The following is a 15,390-nucleotide window of genomic DNA, read 5'->3' on the forward strand; positions in this document are numbered from 1 at the left end:
AGAATAGGGACTGGTTTAGCACAAGGCTAAGTAGCTGGCTTTTAAAGCAGACCAAGGCAGGCCAGCAGCACAGTTCAATTCCCGTCCCAGCCTCCCCAAACAGGCGCTGGAATGTGGCGACTAGGGGCTTTTCACAGTAACTTCATTTGAAGCCTACTTGTGACAATAAGCGATTTTCATTTCATAGGCTGCCACAAATTGGCCACTTCAATTCCATTTCAATTCTCCTGCTGTAAAGTGCCTTGGGACATTCGGAGGCCATGAAAAAAAGTGTGATATAAATATATGTTTTTTCCTCCTTTTCAATAATTGTTCCCAGAGCAACATTTACTCATATCCCAAGTCAGGAGGGATTAGGATGGGTGACAAAGTGTCAGCCGGGCGCAAGGAGAAGGGGAGAACGCAGCTGAAACAAAATTAACCACTTGAATAATAGCAACAGGAAAGCCAGTGGAGGTAAAAATATTGATATAGCAGCCCGGTGTCCTCAAGAGGCCAAGGCTTTCCACAAACATTTACTTTACAAAGTGCAGTTGCTATGTGCTCAGGTACGGCTGTGCAACTTCAACCGATGAACAATCAACAGAGCAAAGCTGAAGCTTTGGGATAGATTTTTAATTTGTTCATGGGGCGTGGGTGTCACAGGCTGTGCCAGCATTTATTGCCCAACCCTAATTGCCATTGAGGGGCCAGTTAAGAGTCACATGTAGGCCAGACCAGGTAAGGCCGGCAGATTTAATTCCCTAAAGGACATTAGTGAACCAGATGGGTTTTTACGACAATGGTCACCATTAGGCTTTTAATTCCAGATATTTCATTGAATTTAAGCTCCACCACCTGCCGTGGTGGGATTTGAACCCGGGTCCCCAGATCATTATCCTGGGTCTCTGGATTACTAGACCAGCGACAATACCACTATGCCACCACCTCCGCTCAAGTTCCTCAGGCACTCATTCAAAAGTTACAAATAACCAGCATTAGGCGCAAGTCTATAGCATTAGGCACAAGATTTAAAAGAGCAGGAGCTGCGAGTTGGAGTGGAGATTTAAAAACATCGCGGCCTAGTTTCGGGAGCCGTTTGGGGGAGGAGCAGTCTCTGTCAGGGAGAGAACCTGAGAACAGCTAAGACACTCAGAAGGTAAGAAGGCAAGTAAGTGATTTTACTCATTTTTACTTTTATACCTTTTTCAAATTGCGTGTGGGGGGGGGGGGGGGAAACTGAAGTGACATCACAGAAAAGCTGTGACCTGAGTGGCTGGTTGGGAATCTACACTAAATTTAAAAAATTAGGCATTGGTAACTAATTAAACATAATTACTTAATTATAATTTAGAGGGGTATCTAAGCCAGAGATCGGAGAGTACTATATTTAGCTTTCGCATCTCTATTAGAAATCTAGTGCTAGGAAACAGATAGTTAACGGTAACTTTTTAAAAAAAATTGTTTTAAACTTTTAATTTTAATTTACTAATTAATTGACGCAATGTCAGTTAGAGGGGTGCAGTGCTCGGACTGTGAGATGTGGCAGGTCCGGGAGGCTTCCAGCGTCCCGGATGGCTTCATCTGCAGAAAGTGCACCCAACTGGAGCTCCTCACAGCATGGTTCAGTTGGAACAGCATTTGGATGCACTTAGGAGCATGCAGGTGGCGGAAAGAGTCATAGATCGCAGTTATATAAATGTGGTCACACCCAAGGTACAGGCAGAGAAATGGGTGACCACCAGAAAGGGCAGGCAGTCAGTGCAGGAATCCCCTGTGGTTGTCCCCCTCTCGAACAGGTATACCCCTTTGGATGCTGTCGGGGGGGGGATAGCCTATCAGGGGAAAACAGCAGCAGCCAGAGCAGTGCCACCACGGCTGGCTCTGATGTTCAGAAGGGAGGGTCAAAGCGCAGAAGAGCAATAGTAACAGGGGACTCCATAGTCAGGGGCACAGATAGGCGCTTCTGTGCGCGTGAAAGAGACTCAAGGATGGTATGTTGCCTCCCTGGTGCCAGGGTCCAGGATGTCTCCGAACGGGTAGAGGGCATCCTGAAGGGGGAGGGCAAACAGGCAGAGGTCGTTGTACATATTGGTACTAATGACATAGGCAGGAAGGGGCATGAGGTCCTGCAGCAGGAGTTCAGGGAACTAGGCAGAAAGTTAAAAGACAGGACCTCTAGGGTTGTAATCTCGGGATTACTCCCTGTGCCACGTGCCAGTGAGGCTCGAAATAGGAAGATAGAGCAGCTAAACACGTGGCTAAACAGTTGGTGTAGGAGGGAGGGTTTCCATTATCTGGACCACTGGGAGCTCTTCCGGGGCAGGTGTGACCTATATAAGGACCGGTTGCATCTAAACTGGAGAGGCATAAATATCCTGGCCGCGAGGTTTGCTAGTGTCACACGGGAGGGTTTAAACAAGTATGGCAGGGGGTGGGCACGGGAGCAATAGGTCAGAAGGCGAGAGCATTGAGGGAGAACTAGGGAATAGGGACAGTGGGGCTCTGAGGCAGAGCAGACAGGGAGAAGTTGCTGAACACAGCGGGTCTGGAGGCCTGAAGTGCATGTTTTAATGCACGAAGTATTACGGGTAAGGCAGATGACCTTAAGAGTTTGGATTAGTACTTGGAACTATGATGTTGTTGCCATTACAGAGACCTGGTTGAGGGAAGGGCAGGATTGGCAGCTAAACGTTCCAGGATTTAGATGTTTCAGGCGGGATAAAGGGGGATGTAAAGGGGTGGCGGAGTTGCGCTACTGGTTAGGGAGAATATCACAGCTGTACTGCGGGAGGACACCTCAGAGGGCAGTGAGGCTATATGGGTAGAGATCAGGAACAAGAAGGGTGCAGTCACAATGTTGGGGGTTTACTACAGGCCTCCCAACAGCCAGCGGGAGATAGAGGAGCAGATAGGTAGACAGATTTTGGAAAAGAGTAAAAACAACAGGGTTGTGGTGATGGGAGACTTCAACTTCCCCAATATTGACTGGGACTCACTTAGTGCCAGGGGCTTAGACGGGGCGGAGTTTGTAAGGAGCATCCAGGAAGGCTTCTTAAAACAATATGTAGACAGTCCAACTAGGGAAGGGGCGGTACTGGACCTGGTATTGGGGAATGAGCCTAGCCAGGTGGTAGAAGTTTCAGTAGGGGAGCATTTTGGGAACAGTGACCACAATCCAGTAAGTTTTAAAGTGCTGGTGGACAAGGATAAGAGTGGTCCTAGGATGAATGTGCTAAATTGGGGGAAGGCTAATTATATCAATATTAGGCGGGAACTGAAGAACATAGATTGGGGGCGGATGTTTGAGGGCAAATCAACATCTGACATGTGGGAGGCTTTCAAGTGTCAGTTGAAAGGAATTCAGGACCGGCATATTCCTGTGAGGAAGAAGGATAAATAAGGCAATTTTCGGGAACCTTGGATAACGAGAGATATTGTAGGCCTCGTCAAAAAGAAAAAGGAGGCATTTGTCAGGGCTAAAAGGCTGGGAACAGACGAAGCCTGTGTGGAATATAAGGAAACTAGGAAGGAACTTAAGCAAGGAGTCAGGAGGGCTAGAAGGGGTCACGAAAAGTCATTGGCAAATAGGGTTAAGGAAAATCCCAAGGCTTTTTACACGTACATAAAAAGCAAGAGGGTAGCCAGGGAAAGGGTTGGCGCACTGAAGGATAGGCAAAGGAATCTATGTGTGGAGCCAAAGGAAATGGGTGAGGTCCTAAATGAATACTTTGCATCAGTATTCACCAAAGAGAAGGAATTGGTAGATGTGGAGTCTGGAGAAGGGTGTGCAGATAGCCTGGGTCACATTGAGATCCAAAAAGACGAGGTGTTGGGTGTCTTAAAAAATATTACGGTAGATAAGTCCCCAGGGCCTGATGGGATCTACCCCAGAATACTGAAGGAGGCTGGAGAGGAAATTGCTGAGGCCTTGACAGAAATCTTTGGATCCTCACTGTCTTCAGGTGATGTCCCAGGAGGACTGGAGAATAGCCAATGTTGTTCCTCTGTTTAAGAAGGGTAGCAAGGATAATCCAGGGAACTACAGGCCGGTGAGCCTTACTTCAGTGGTAGGGAAATTACTGGAGAGAATTCTTCGATACAGGATCTGGAAGCAAATGGACGTATTAGTGAGAGGCAGCATGGTTTTGTGAAGGGGAGGTCGTGTCTCACTAACTTGATAGAGTTTTTCGAGGTGGTCACAAAGATGATTGATGCAGGTAGGGCAGTGGATGTTGTCTATATCAACTTCAGTAAGGCCTTTGACAAGGTCCCTCATGGTAGACTAGTACAAAAGGTGAAGTCACACAGGATCAGGGGTGAGCTGGCAAGGTGGATACAGAACTGGCTAGGTCATAGAAGGCAGAGAATAGCAATGGAAGGATGCTTTTCTAATTGGAGGGCTGTGACCAGTGGTGTTCCACAGGGATCAGTGCTGGGACCTTTGCTGTTTGTAATATATATATATATATATATATATATATATAAATGATTTGGAGGAAAATGTAACTGGTCTGATTAGTAAGTTTGCAGACGACACAAAGGTTGGTGGAATTGCGGATAGCGATGAGGACTGTCAGAGGATACAGCAGGATTTAGATTGTTTGGAGACTTGGGCGGAGAGATGGCAGAGGGAGTTTAATCTGGACAAATGTGAGGTAATGCATTTTGGAAGGTCTAATGCAGGTCGGGAATATACAGTGAATGGTAGAACCCTCAAGAGTATTGAAAGTCAAAGAGATCTAGGAGTACAGGTCCACAGGTCACTGAAAGGGGCAACACAGGTGGAGAAGGTAGTCAAGAAGGCATACGGCATGCTTGCCTTCATTGGCCGGGGCATTGAGTATAAGAATTGGCAAGTCATGTTGCAGCTGTATAGAACTTTGGTTAGGCCACACTTGGAGTATAGTGTTCAATTCTGGTCGCCACACTACCAGAAGGATGTGGAGGCTTTAGAGAGGGTGCAGAAGAGATTTACCAGAATGTTGCCTGGTATGGAGGGCATTAGCTACGAGGAGCGGTTGAATAAACTCGGTTTGTTCTCACTGGAATGAAGGAGGTTGAGGGGCGACCTAATAGAGGTCTACAAAAGTATGAGGGGCATAGACAGAGTGGATAGTCAGAGGCTTTTCCCCGGGGTAGAGGGGTCAATTACTAGGGGGCATAGGTTTAAGGTGAGAGGGGCAAGGTTTAGAGTAGATGTACGAGGCAAGCTTTTTACACAGAGGGTAGTGGGTGCCTGGAACTCGCTACCGGAGGAGGTGGTGGAAGCAGGGACGATAGTGACATTTAAGGGGCATCTTGACAAATACATGAATAGGATGGGAATAGCGGGATACGGACCCAGGAAGTGTAGAAGATTGTAGTTTAGTCGGGCAGCATGATCGGCACAGGCTTGGAGGGCCGAAGGGCCTGTTCCTGTGCTGTACATTTCTTTGTTCTTTGTATATCTGAACGATTGATAACAGTCCAATGTGTTGCTAAAATGATTGTCAAGCAAAAGTATTACCACGACCTATGATTACCACGATAGCTATCAAAGGGCAGCACCGAGGCGCAGTGGTTAGCACTGCTGCCTCACAGGACTGAGGTCCCAGGTTCAATCCCAGCTCTGGGTCACTGTACGTGTGGAGTTTGCACAGTCTCACCGTGTTTGCGTGGGTATCGCCCCCACAACCCAAAGATGTGCAGGGTAGGTGGATTGGGCACACTAAATTGACCCTTAATTGGAAAAAACGAATTGAGTACTCTAAATTTTTTATTTATTTTTTAAATGATAGCCATCAAACGAGGAATCTCACTGTACCAAGTGTGATCAATATTCAGGCATACCTCGTACAGTATTTGTAACAATCAACATCTCGGCAAATAGAACTTTGTCTTTGTAAGCATGAGTGAAAAATAACATTGCACATTCAGGATCCTAGGGAAGAACTGTTGCAGCCAAGACAACACGTCAACTATAGAAATTAAACAAAAATGATAAATACTAGAAGATAAATGTAAGTTTTTTTTAAAAACTACAGAATTTTCACCCAAAATCTGAAACTACCTTTTGGGCAGCACGGCGGGGGCAGCACGGCGGGGGCAGCACGGCGGGGGCAGCACGGCGGGGGCAGCACGGCGGGGGCAGCACGGCGGGGGCAGCACGGCGGGGGCAGCACGGCGGGGGCAGCACGGCGGGGGCAGCACGGCGGGGGCTGCACGGCGGGGGCTGCACGGCGGGGGCTGCACGGCGGGGGCTGCACGGCGGGGGCTGCACGGCGGGGGCTGCACGGCGGGGGCTGCACGGCGGGGGCTGCACGGCGGGGGCTGCACGGCGGGGGCTGCACGGCGGGGGCTGCACGGCGGGGGCTGCACGGCGGGGGCTGCACGGCGGGGGCTGCACGGCGGGGGCTGCACGGCGGGGGCTGCACGGCGGGGGCTGCACGGCAGCAGTGGTTAGCAGAATTGCTTCACAGCTCCAGGGTCCCAGGTTAGATTCCGGCTTGGGTCACTGTCTGTTTGGAGTCTGCACATCCTCCCCGTGTCTGCGTGGGTTTCCTCCGGGTGCTCCGGGTTTCCTCCCACGGTCTACCGGTTTCCACCACAGTCTAAGATTGGCCATGATAAATTGCCCTTAGTGTCCAAATTGCCCTTAGTGTTGGGGTGGGGTTACTGGGTTATGGGGATAGGGTGAGGTGTTGACCTTGGGTAGGGTGCTCTTTCAAAGAGTCAATGCAGACTTGGTGGGCCGAACGGCCTCCTTCTGCACTGTAGATTCTATGAACAGTCAGATGCTGTATATTTCCAGGTTCTAATGTTTTATGAAAATTATTGTTCATCCTTATGTAGCTGAATGCTCGGTTCTATCCATCACTGGTTTGCAGAATAAACCTGTCAAACATGCAGTTAGGTAAAGCCAGTCCAAGGAAAAGATCAGTAATTCTCCAATCATCAAAGAGCAGCTTCTTGTAAAACTTCTTACGTTTGATCTGATCTTCTGCTTCGCGGACAGAATGTTGAATTTTGTCTCTTCTCTCCTCCCCTCTTTCAGAAGCTGTTACGACAACAAGTTTTATCAATGGAATCCTGTATGACAGCTTTCAATTCTCTCCTACTAAATTTGTGAAATGCTTTTTAAATATTCAACTTGTTTTACTACATCCCACTGAGCTCCTCAGATACACAGCTTCCCTAGATCCTGCCCCGTAGAAAACCTGACCGTCTAAACAAGCTGTGATTCAGTGCAGGTCTCGGTGCAGGTCATGGAGATTTGTACTAACTGAAATAACATCACAGAGCATCGCCAATCAACAACATCACAATGATACGTTCATGTCGTTTCTAGCACACATTTTCCAGGAGCTGTCATGGGCTTGTCATCAGTGCTGTGGGAAAGAATTTGAGCTTTTGCCGACTCATGTGGATCACACTCTGATCTCAACTGGACTTTTACCTGATCACAGCTGCAAAGGCTGCACTGTATCAGCAGGTACGAGAGAGCAGGAAAAGAGCTTAGCAGCACATTTTCTGCACTCAATTGAAATGCCCTGTTTTTTTTTTTAGTTGAGACAAGTGATTTTCATTTGTGCAAATCACTGACAATGTGGATCAGTGCCGGTGACCCTCAAGATTAAAAGCCGCCAATCTGCACTTTCTAATTTGGGATCGTTTTATTTCTGAATGATAGTTGATTTATGGAACAGAGTTCTTAATCAAAAATGTAAACTCCACAAATACTACAGAATCTAGGGGATGAGGACCGAGTTTCTGAGCCTTCTGGCATGTTCAAGTGCTCAGGGTCCAAGGTGGAGAAATGTTCCAGTGGCACACCATCCAGATACAATTCGATCACATCGGAGTGCAGCTTTACATCCTTTTCAGCACAGTTATAAGTTGAGAGCGGATTTCAGGGCAGAGCAGAGGGTAAGCCAACAGAAATCTCTGGACTTCACACCCAGTTGAAGATTTTTTTCTGCTCCATTATAAAAGCAAATGGGTCTGCTTACTGTGGTAGCAGCCTTGGCTCAGTCAGTAGCACTCTCAACACTGCGTTGGAACATTCCCGCTTTAAGTTCAATTCCAGGACTTGAGCACAGAAATAAATCTGACACTTCCCTGCAGTAGTGAGGAAGCGCTGCACTATCAGAGCCGTCTTTCAGATGAACCATTAAACTGAGGCCTTGGCTGCTCTCAGGTGAATGGAAACATCTGATGACAATATTTCAAAGAGCAGGGGATTACTTCAATGTCTGACAAATATTTATCTCTTGACCAGCATCACTAAAACAGATTATCCTGTCACCACATTGCTGTTGGAGAGAGTTTGCTGTGCGCAAATTGGTTCCGGTGTTTCCCATATTGGCTACTCTTCATTGGCTGTAAAGTGCTTTGATAGATCGTGATTGTAAATGGCGCTACATTAATGCGAGTCCTTGCACCATTCCTGCGTCATTTCATGGCAATTCATTGTTACCCAGTATCAAAACAAAGCTTCTTAAGCAGTTATTGACGGTCTCTTCATTTCACATGATGACTGGCCATACCATGCATCTCTCAATGCCAGCTCCATTACTGGCCATACCATGCATCTCTCAATGCCAGCTCCATTACTGGCCATACCATGCATCTCTCAATGCCAGCTCCATTACTCACTACAACTGACGGAGCACTTAGAGCAGTGCAGTCTCAAGGCCGTGATTGGTTATGATTGGATAATACTCATTAATCTTTTTATTTAAATTAATTTACAGGATGTAGGCGTCGCTGGTTAGGCCAGCATGTATTGCCCATCCCTAGCAGCCCTTCAGAAGGTGGTGGTGAGTTAGACCTTAAGGGATAGGAGCAGAATTAGGCCACTCGGCCCACCAAGTCTGCTCCGCCATTCAATCATGGCTGATATTTTTCTCATCCCCATTCTCCTGCCTTCCCTCCATAACCCCTCATCCCCTTATCAAGAACCGAACAGGCACCGGAATGTAACGACTCGGGGCTTTTCACAGTAACCTTATTTAAGTGTTAATGTAAGCCTACTTGTGACACCAGTAAAGATTATTTATACAGCCTCAACACTACATCCCTGTTTTTGTATTCTAGCCCTCTCAACAGGAATGCTGACATTGCATTTGCCTTCCTAACTGCTGACTGAACCTTCATGTTAACCGCAAGAGAACCTTGAACTAGGACTCCCAGGCCAGGAGGTTGCGGATTGTGGTTGATACAATCCTGCTGCTGCTGATGGCCCACAGCGCCTCATGGATGCCCGTCTGGAGTTGCTAGATCTGTTCGAAGTCTAACCCACTTAGCACGTTGTCTGGGAAAGAATAGTAATGTCTTCATAGATATCTATATTAAAAGTCACAAATATAATTATGATGTATGAACCCATAAACCATTAACTTTTCTACACTCTTTATAGATGCTCATGACATGTCATATGTTTTTGTATACATGAATGATAATTTATCTTTAAGCTACGATGTATAAAAGTTCTGTTTTGTTAGAAAACAGGCAATCTCTTCCAATTTCAGTCCGGGTTCCAACAGAGCTCAAAGGTTTCTGATAAGATCCAGACTTGGAAATATATTGCTGTTCCTTTACTGTCGCTGGGTCAAAATTCTGCAACTCTGTCCCTCACAGCACACCACATGGACTGCAGCAGTTCACCACACCGACCCGAGGGCAATTAGAAATGGCCCAGAAAGGCTAGCCTAGCCACCTAGCGTGTCGCACAAGGTGAAAACATTTTGAAAATCAGTCCGAGGAAGAGGTTGCTCAGCAGACAGAAGTCCTATTAGGTGGAGGACCTGGTCTGTGCATGTTGCCAGAACCAAGATGTGGTGTTCGCAGGATTGACTATAGGAGGAGGCAGCGGTGGAGGTTCAACAAAAACAAAGCTTTTATTTATTTTTAAAGAGTATTTTTATTAAAGGTATTCAATTTTAGATTTTACTACAAGGCGCAACAAATCCCCAAAATCTAGTACATTCGGCTCGAGTATGCACCCTGCATAGGTTGAACCCCGGCTTCGTAACCCCACCTCCCCTAACCTTTGGACACTAAGGGGCAATTTAGCATGGCCAATCCAACAAACCTGTACATCTTTAGACTGTGGTCGGAAACCAGAGCACCCGGAGGAAACCCACGCAGACACGGGGAGAATGTGCAGACTCCGCACAGTCACCCGAGGCCAGAATCGAACCCGGGTTCCTGGCGCTGAGAGACAGCAGTGCTAACCAACTTGTCCAAATCATAGAAACATCCTGCATCCTCCTACCCAGCTTTGTGTCATCTGCAAATTTGGAGATATGACATATTGTTTCCCCCATCCAAATTAATATATATTGTGAATAGCTGGAGTCTCAGCAAAACGCGACCCCCCCCCCCCCCCACCCCCCCCCGGCCACTACCTGCCATTTGGAAAAAGACAGTTTATTCCTACTCCTCGTTTCCCGTCTGCCAACCAGTTTTCTATCCATTTCGATACACTACTCCTAATCCCATGCTCTTTAATTTTACAAACTGATCTCTTTTCTGGGGCTGTCGAAAGTATTCCGAAGTCCAAATGAACCACATCCACTAGCTCCCCCTCATCAACTCTACTAGTTACATCATTCCTTTTGCAAATCCATGTCCGTTTCCAAGAGCCCTAATATTAAATCATTTATAATGGACTCTAGAATTTTTCCCACTACTGATGTCAGGCTTACTGGTCTATAAATCCCTGTTCTCTCTTTACCATGGATTTACATGAGCTAGCTCCAATCTGTTGCAACTGTTCCAGAGGCTATAGAATCTTGGAAGATGACCACCATGAAACAAATATTGGCTCAATTAGTCCTAAACTAGTGCAGTGAACTCTGCAAGAAATGAAGGCCACTGCTGCACACGAGGACGGTGAGCGGTCTTGTCTGGCTCGGTGATGCACAGCTCCACAAACCCCCGCAGGGACAGCAAAGCTGCACAGCTCCACAAACCCCCGGCAGGGACAGCAAAGCTCCACAAACCCCCGCAGGGACAGCAAAGCTGCACAGACCCCGGCAGGGACAGCAAAGCTCCACAAACCCCGGCGAGGACAGCACAGCTCCACAGACGCCGGCAGGGACAGCGAAGCTCCACAAACCCCGGCGAGGACAGCAAAGCTCCACAGACCCCGGCAAGGACAGCGAAGCTCCACAAACCCCCGGCGGGGATAGCGAAGCTCCACAAACCCCGGCGGGGATAGCGAAGCTGCACAGCTCCACAGACCCCGGCAGGGACAGCGAAGCTGCACAGACCCCCGCGAGGACAGCAAAGTTGCACAGCTCCATAGACCCTGGCAGGGACAGCAAAGCTCCACAGACCCCGGCGGGGATAGCGAAGCTGCACAGCTCCACAGACCCTGGCAGGGACAGCGAAGCTCCACAAACCCCGGCGAGGACAGCAAAGCTCCACAGACGCCGGCGGGGATAGCGAAGCTGCACAGCTCCACAAACCCCGGCAGGGACAGCGAAGCTCCACAGACCCCGGCAGGGACAGCGAAGCTGCACAGCTCCACAGACGCCGGCGGGGATAGCCAAGCTGCACAGCTCCACAAACCCCGGCAGGGACAGCGAAGCTCCACAAACCCCGGCAGGGACAGCGAAGCTACACAGACCCCGCAGGGACAGCGAAGCTACACAGACCCCGGCAGGGACAGCGAAGCTCCACAAACCCAGGCGGGCACAGCGAAGCTGCACAGCTCCACAGACCCCGGCAGGGATAGCGAAGCTACACAGACCCCGGCAGGGACAGCGAAGCTCCACAGACCCCGGCAGGGACAGCAAAGCTGCACAGCTCCACAAACCCTGGCAGGGACAACACCAGTTATGGAGAGATTTCAAAGCAAGCCATGGCACACATGCTCTAAAGGACCAACCTTGACTTTAGCTACTCTCTTCCTTTTTATTTACTTATAGATACTTTTACTATCTGTTTTTATATTTTGCACTAGATTTTATAATTTACCTTTGCTCCTTTTATTACATTTTTGCTAATCCTATTTGGTCTTTAAACATTCCCCAATCCTCCAACCTGCCAGTGGCCTTTGCCCTAGTTGTTTTTTGCCTTTATGTTATCTTTAACCTCTTTGCTTAGCCACGGATCCATTTTCCCCTCCTCTACGAAATATATTTTAGCTGGGACAAATTGAATATCTATCAGCATGTCTGCCACTGTCTCTACTGGTGTTGTTAACTCATTAATTATTTCCCGAATGCTTAATTTTCATTCAGATATATAGCCTTTACTTGTGCCCTATTATTGATTTTCCCATTCTCACGATTTCCTGGTGTAATATGCTGCTCACACACACTGTCCCTTCCTTTCATTATCAACCAACAATTAGCCTCATCATGAACTTGCAACCTTCTCCCAATACATGAAAAACACCTGAGCTGCCTACCTAATCCCACATGTCAGCACTTGGCCCATAGCCTTGAATGTTATGACATGGCAAGTGCTCATCCATGTGAGTCAATGTGAGGCAACCCGCGTCTACCACCCTCCCAGGCAGGGCATTCCAGACCGTCACCCCCCTCTGGGTAGCAATGTTCTTCCACAAATCCCCAAACCTCCTGCCCCTCACCTTGAACTTGTGTGCCCCACGTAACTGACCCTTAAATTAGGGGGAGCAGCTGCTCCCTATCCACCCTGTCCATGCCCCTCATTATCTTGTCCACCTCAATCAGGTCACCCCTCAGTCTTCTCTGCTCGTGAAAACAACCCAAGCCTGTTCAACCTCTCTTCATAACTTAAACGTTCCATCCCAGGCAACATCCTGCTGAATCTCCTCTGCACCCCCTCCAGTGCAATCACATCCTTCCTATGATGTGGCGACCAGAACTGCACCCAGTGCTCCAGCTGTGGCCTCACCAATGTTTTATGCAACTCCAACATGACCTCCCTACTTTTTTTAACCTATGACTCGACTGATAAAAGAAAGTGCCCCGTATGCCTTTTTCACCGCCCGATTAACCTGCCCTTCTGCCTTCAGAGATCTATTGACAAACACGCCACAGTCGTTTTGTTCCTCGAACGTTCCAGTGTCATGCCGTTTATGGAATACTTCCTTGTCATATTACTTCTACCAAAGTGTATCACCTCACACTTTTCAGGGTTGAATTCCATCACCCATTTTTCTGCCCATTTGACCATCCCGTCTATATCTTCCTGTAACCCAAGACACTCAGCCTCACTGTTAACCACCCAGCCTATCTTTGTGTCACCCACAAACTTACTGATCCACCCCCCATAGTCATCAATGTTGTTTATATAAATGATGAGTAATAGGGGGCCCAGCACAGATCCCTGTGGTACGCCACAGGACACCGACTTCCAGTCACTAAAGCAGCCGTCTGTCATCACCCTCAGACAATTTTGAATGAACCTCATCAGGTTCCCCTGTACCCCATGTGCATTTGTCTTCTTTTTAAGTCTCTCATGTGGGGCCTTGTCAAAGGTTTTGCTGAAATCCATATAAACATCAACTGCACTACCCTCATCTACACACCTGATCAACTCCTCAAAAAATCCAGCATTTTGTTAGGCAGGATCTCCCTCGGCGAAAGCCATGCTTGTTCATGGACATTACAGTCTCCCTCCCAGAGTTTAATACCTACCACCTCATTTTCTTGGGCGAAAACAGATGTGAAGTACACAGTATTCATAAGTGTGGCCTTACTAATGTCTTGTACAATTTTCACATCTCATCATATCCGGAATATCTCCGGTCACCTATGGGTCTCTGGGATTGTTACTCGTTCCTGTTACCCTCGAGGGAACATGTTGGGCCTGTACCCTCCTCGTTTCCTTTCTTCCCAGTCTACATCAGCCACATTCTGCCTTATTTTACTAAAATCAGCTCTCCCCAATCCAAAACCTTCTCACACCAAAGTGCAGATTTTTCGGGTCAGGTTTATTCTGTCAGCTCTTTCAAATGGATTATGCTGGCATGAAAATACCAAATACAAAACAAATGTTTTAACTCAAATGTTTAAATCACCGCATCACCCGGTCTCCAAAGTACTTTTGATCTCAAAACAGTAGCATCATCTCGGTCACCATGAAATGTCAGATAATACCTTCAGCTACAGATTTAAGTACAGGTTTCATTTAAAAACTGCACAGATCTCCAGGAACATAATGTTTGTGTAGACTGGCATTTAGTTCTTGAAGCCTGACAGCACCAGGCAGTTCTGAATTCATTACAGAGTACAGAGGCAGCTGTAAATTTAGAGTAAGCCCACCAATGACACAAACTGGTATGTAATAGAATCCTGCAGCTCGAGTGGGACAGATCTTGGCCGCACAGAGCAGCTCAATGCTGAGCTAGACTGCAGCAGACAGTAACAGTAGGTCCAACAGCCTCTTCATTCACCTTCATACAGAGGACGCACCAACAGCAGCTAGTGAGATTCAGAGAGACTAAGACGATGTGTGCCGAAGCCCATGCACGGTTCCGGATATCTCAACAAGCTTAACAAAGCTCAGTCGAGACTTCCGGGTCGCGGTGATGCGGAGCTAAGCCGCGCGAGTCGGCAGCTCCCGCAGAAACGGACTTTTGGGCTCGCTAATGGAGCCCCAACGGACCTTTTTAAAAAAAACAACCCGTGGGGAAGAACGGAGGAAGCCCCCTACAGCCCTGCATGGACCGGACCCGCAGTGAAACGGCAAGGAAAGCGGCCCTGGAGCAGCGGGAGAAGAAGGAAGAAAAAAACAAAATGGCGGCGCCCACGGACAGTGAGGAGATGAAAGAGTTCATCAAGGGCTACTTCGAGGAGCTGCGTAAGGAGATGGTGGCGCCTATACTGGCAATGGTGGAAAAACTTGGAGCAACTCAGAAAGCCCAAGAGGTGAAGATTCAGGAGATCCAGGAAAAAGTGAGTGAGAACGGCGACGAGCTCGTGGGCCTGGCGGAGAGAGTGGAGCGGCACGAGGCACTACACAAGACGTGGGCGGGAAGACTCGAAGACCTGGAGAACAGATCAAGGAGAAACAATTTGAGGATCCTGGGTCTCCCAGGAGGAGTGGAGGGGGCCGATGCCGCGGCATATGTGGGCACAATGATCAGGACGCTGATGGGTGTTGAGGCCCCCCCGAGATTGCTGGAGCTGGATGGGGCGCACCGGGTGCTAGCGAGGAAGCCCAATGCAAAAGAGCCGCCAAGGGCGATGGTGGTGAGATTTCACCGGTTTACGGACAGAGGGCGGGTCCTGAAATGGGCCAAGAAGGAACGGAGCAGCAAGTGGGACAATGTGGAGATCAGAATATACCCGGACTAGAGCGCGGAGGACGCTAAGCGGAGAGCGGGTTTCCACCGGGCCAAAGCGGTGCTGCACCGGAAAGGGGTGAAATTCGGAATGCTGCAGCCAGCGCGACTGTGGGTCACATACAAGGGCCAACACCACTACT

At 48.3% G+C, this 15,390-nt stretch overlaps 1 protein-coding gene and 1 long non-coding RNA gene across 5 annotated transcripts in view; one reads left to right on the top strand and one right to left on the bottom strand.

Moving 5' to 3' along the window:
* The window catches only part of LOC140392178 (uncharacterized), a 123,760-nt gene extending 114,521 nt beyond the window's left edge, over nt 1-9,239 (top strand). The window contains exon 3 of the long non-coding RNA XR_011935256.1: nt 9,058-9,239. This is a non-coding gene — a long non-coding RNA (uncharacterized lncRNA). The remainder of the gene's footprint in view (nt 1-9,057) is intronic.
* The window catches only part of LOC140392177 (F-box/WD repeat-containing protein 7-like), a 321,680-nt gene that overhangs the window by 188,377 nt on the left and 117,913 nt on the right, over nt 1-15,390 (bottom strand). For 2 of the 4 annotated variants that reach the window (XM_072477557.1, XM_072477555.1), the window contains one exon: nt 6,947-7,018. The exons of the other annotated variants lie outside the window; for them this stretch is intronic. In XM_072477557.1, the coding sequence (XP_072333658.1) occupies nt 6,947-7,018 (72 nt within the window). The remainder of the gene's footprint in view (nt 1-6,946; nt 7,019-15,390) is intronic. 4 annotated transcript variants of the gene reach the window in all.

Source organism: Scyliorhinus torazame, chromosome 15 (genome assembly GCF_047496885.1).
Source record: "Scyliorhinus torazame isolate Kashiwa2021f chromosome 15, sScyTor2.1, whole genome shotgun sequence".
NCBI lineage: Eukaryota > Metazoa > Chordata > Chondrichthyes > Carcharhiniformes > Scyliorhinidae > Scyliorhinus > Scyliorhinus torazame.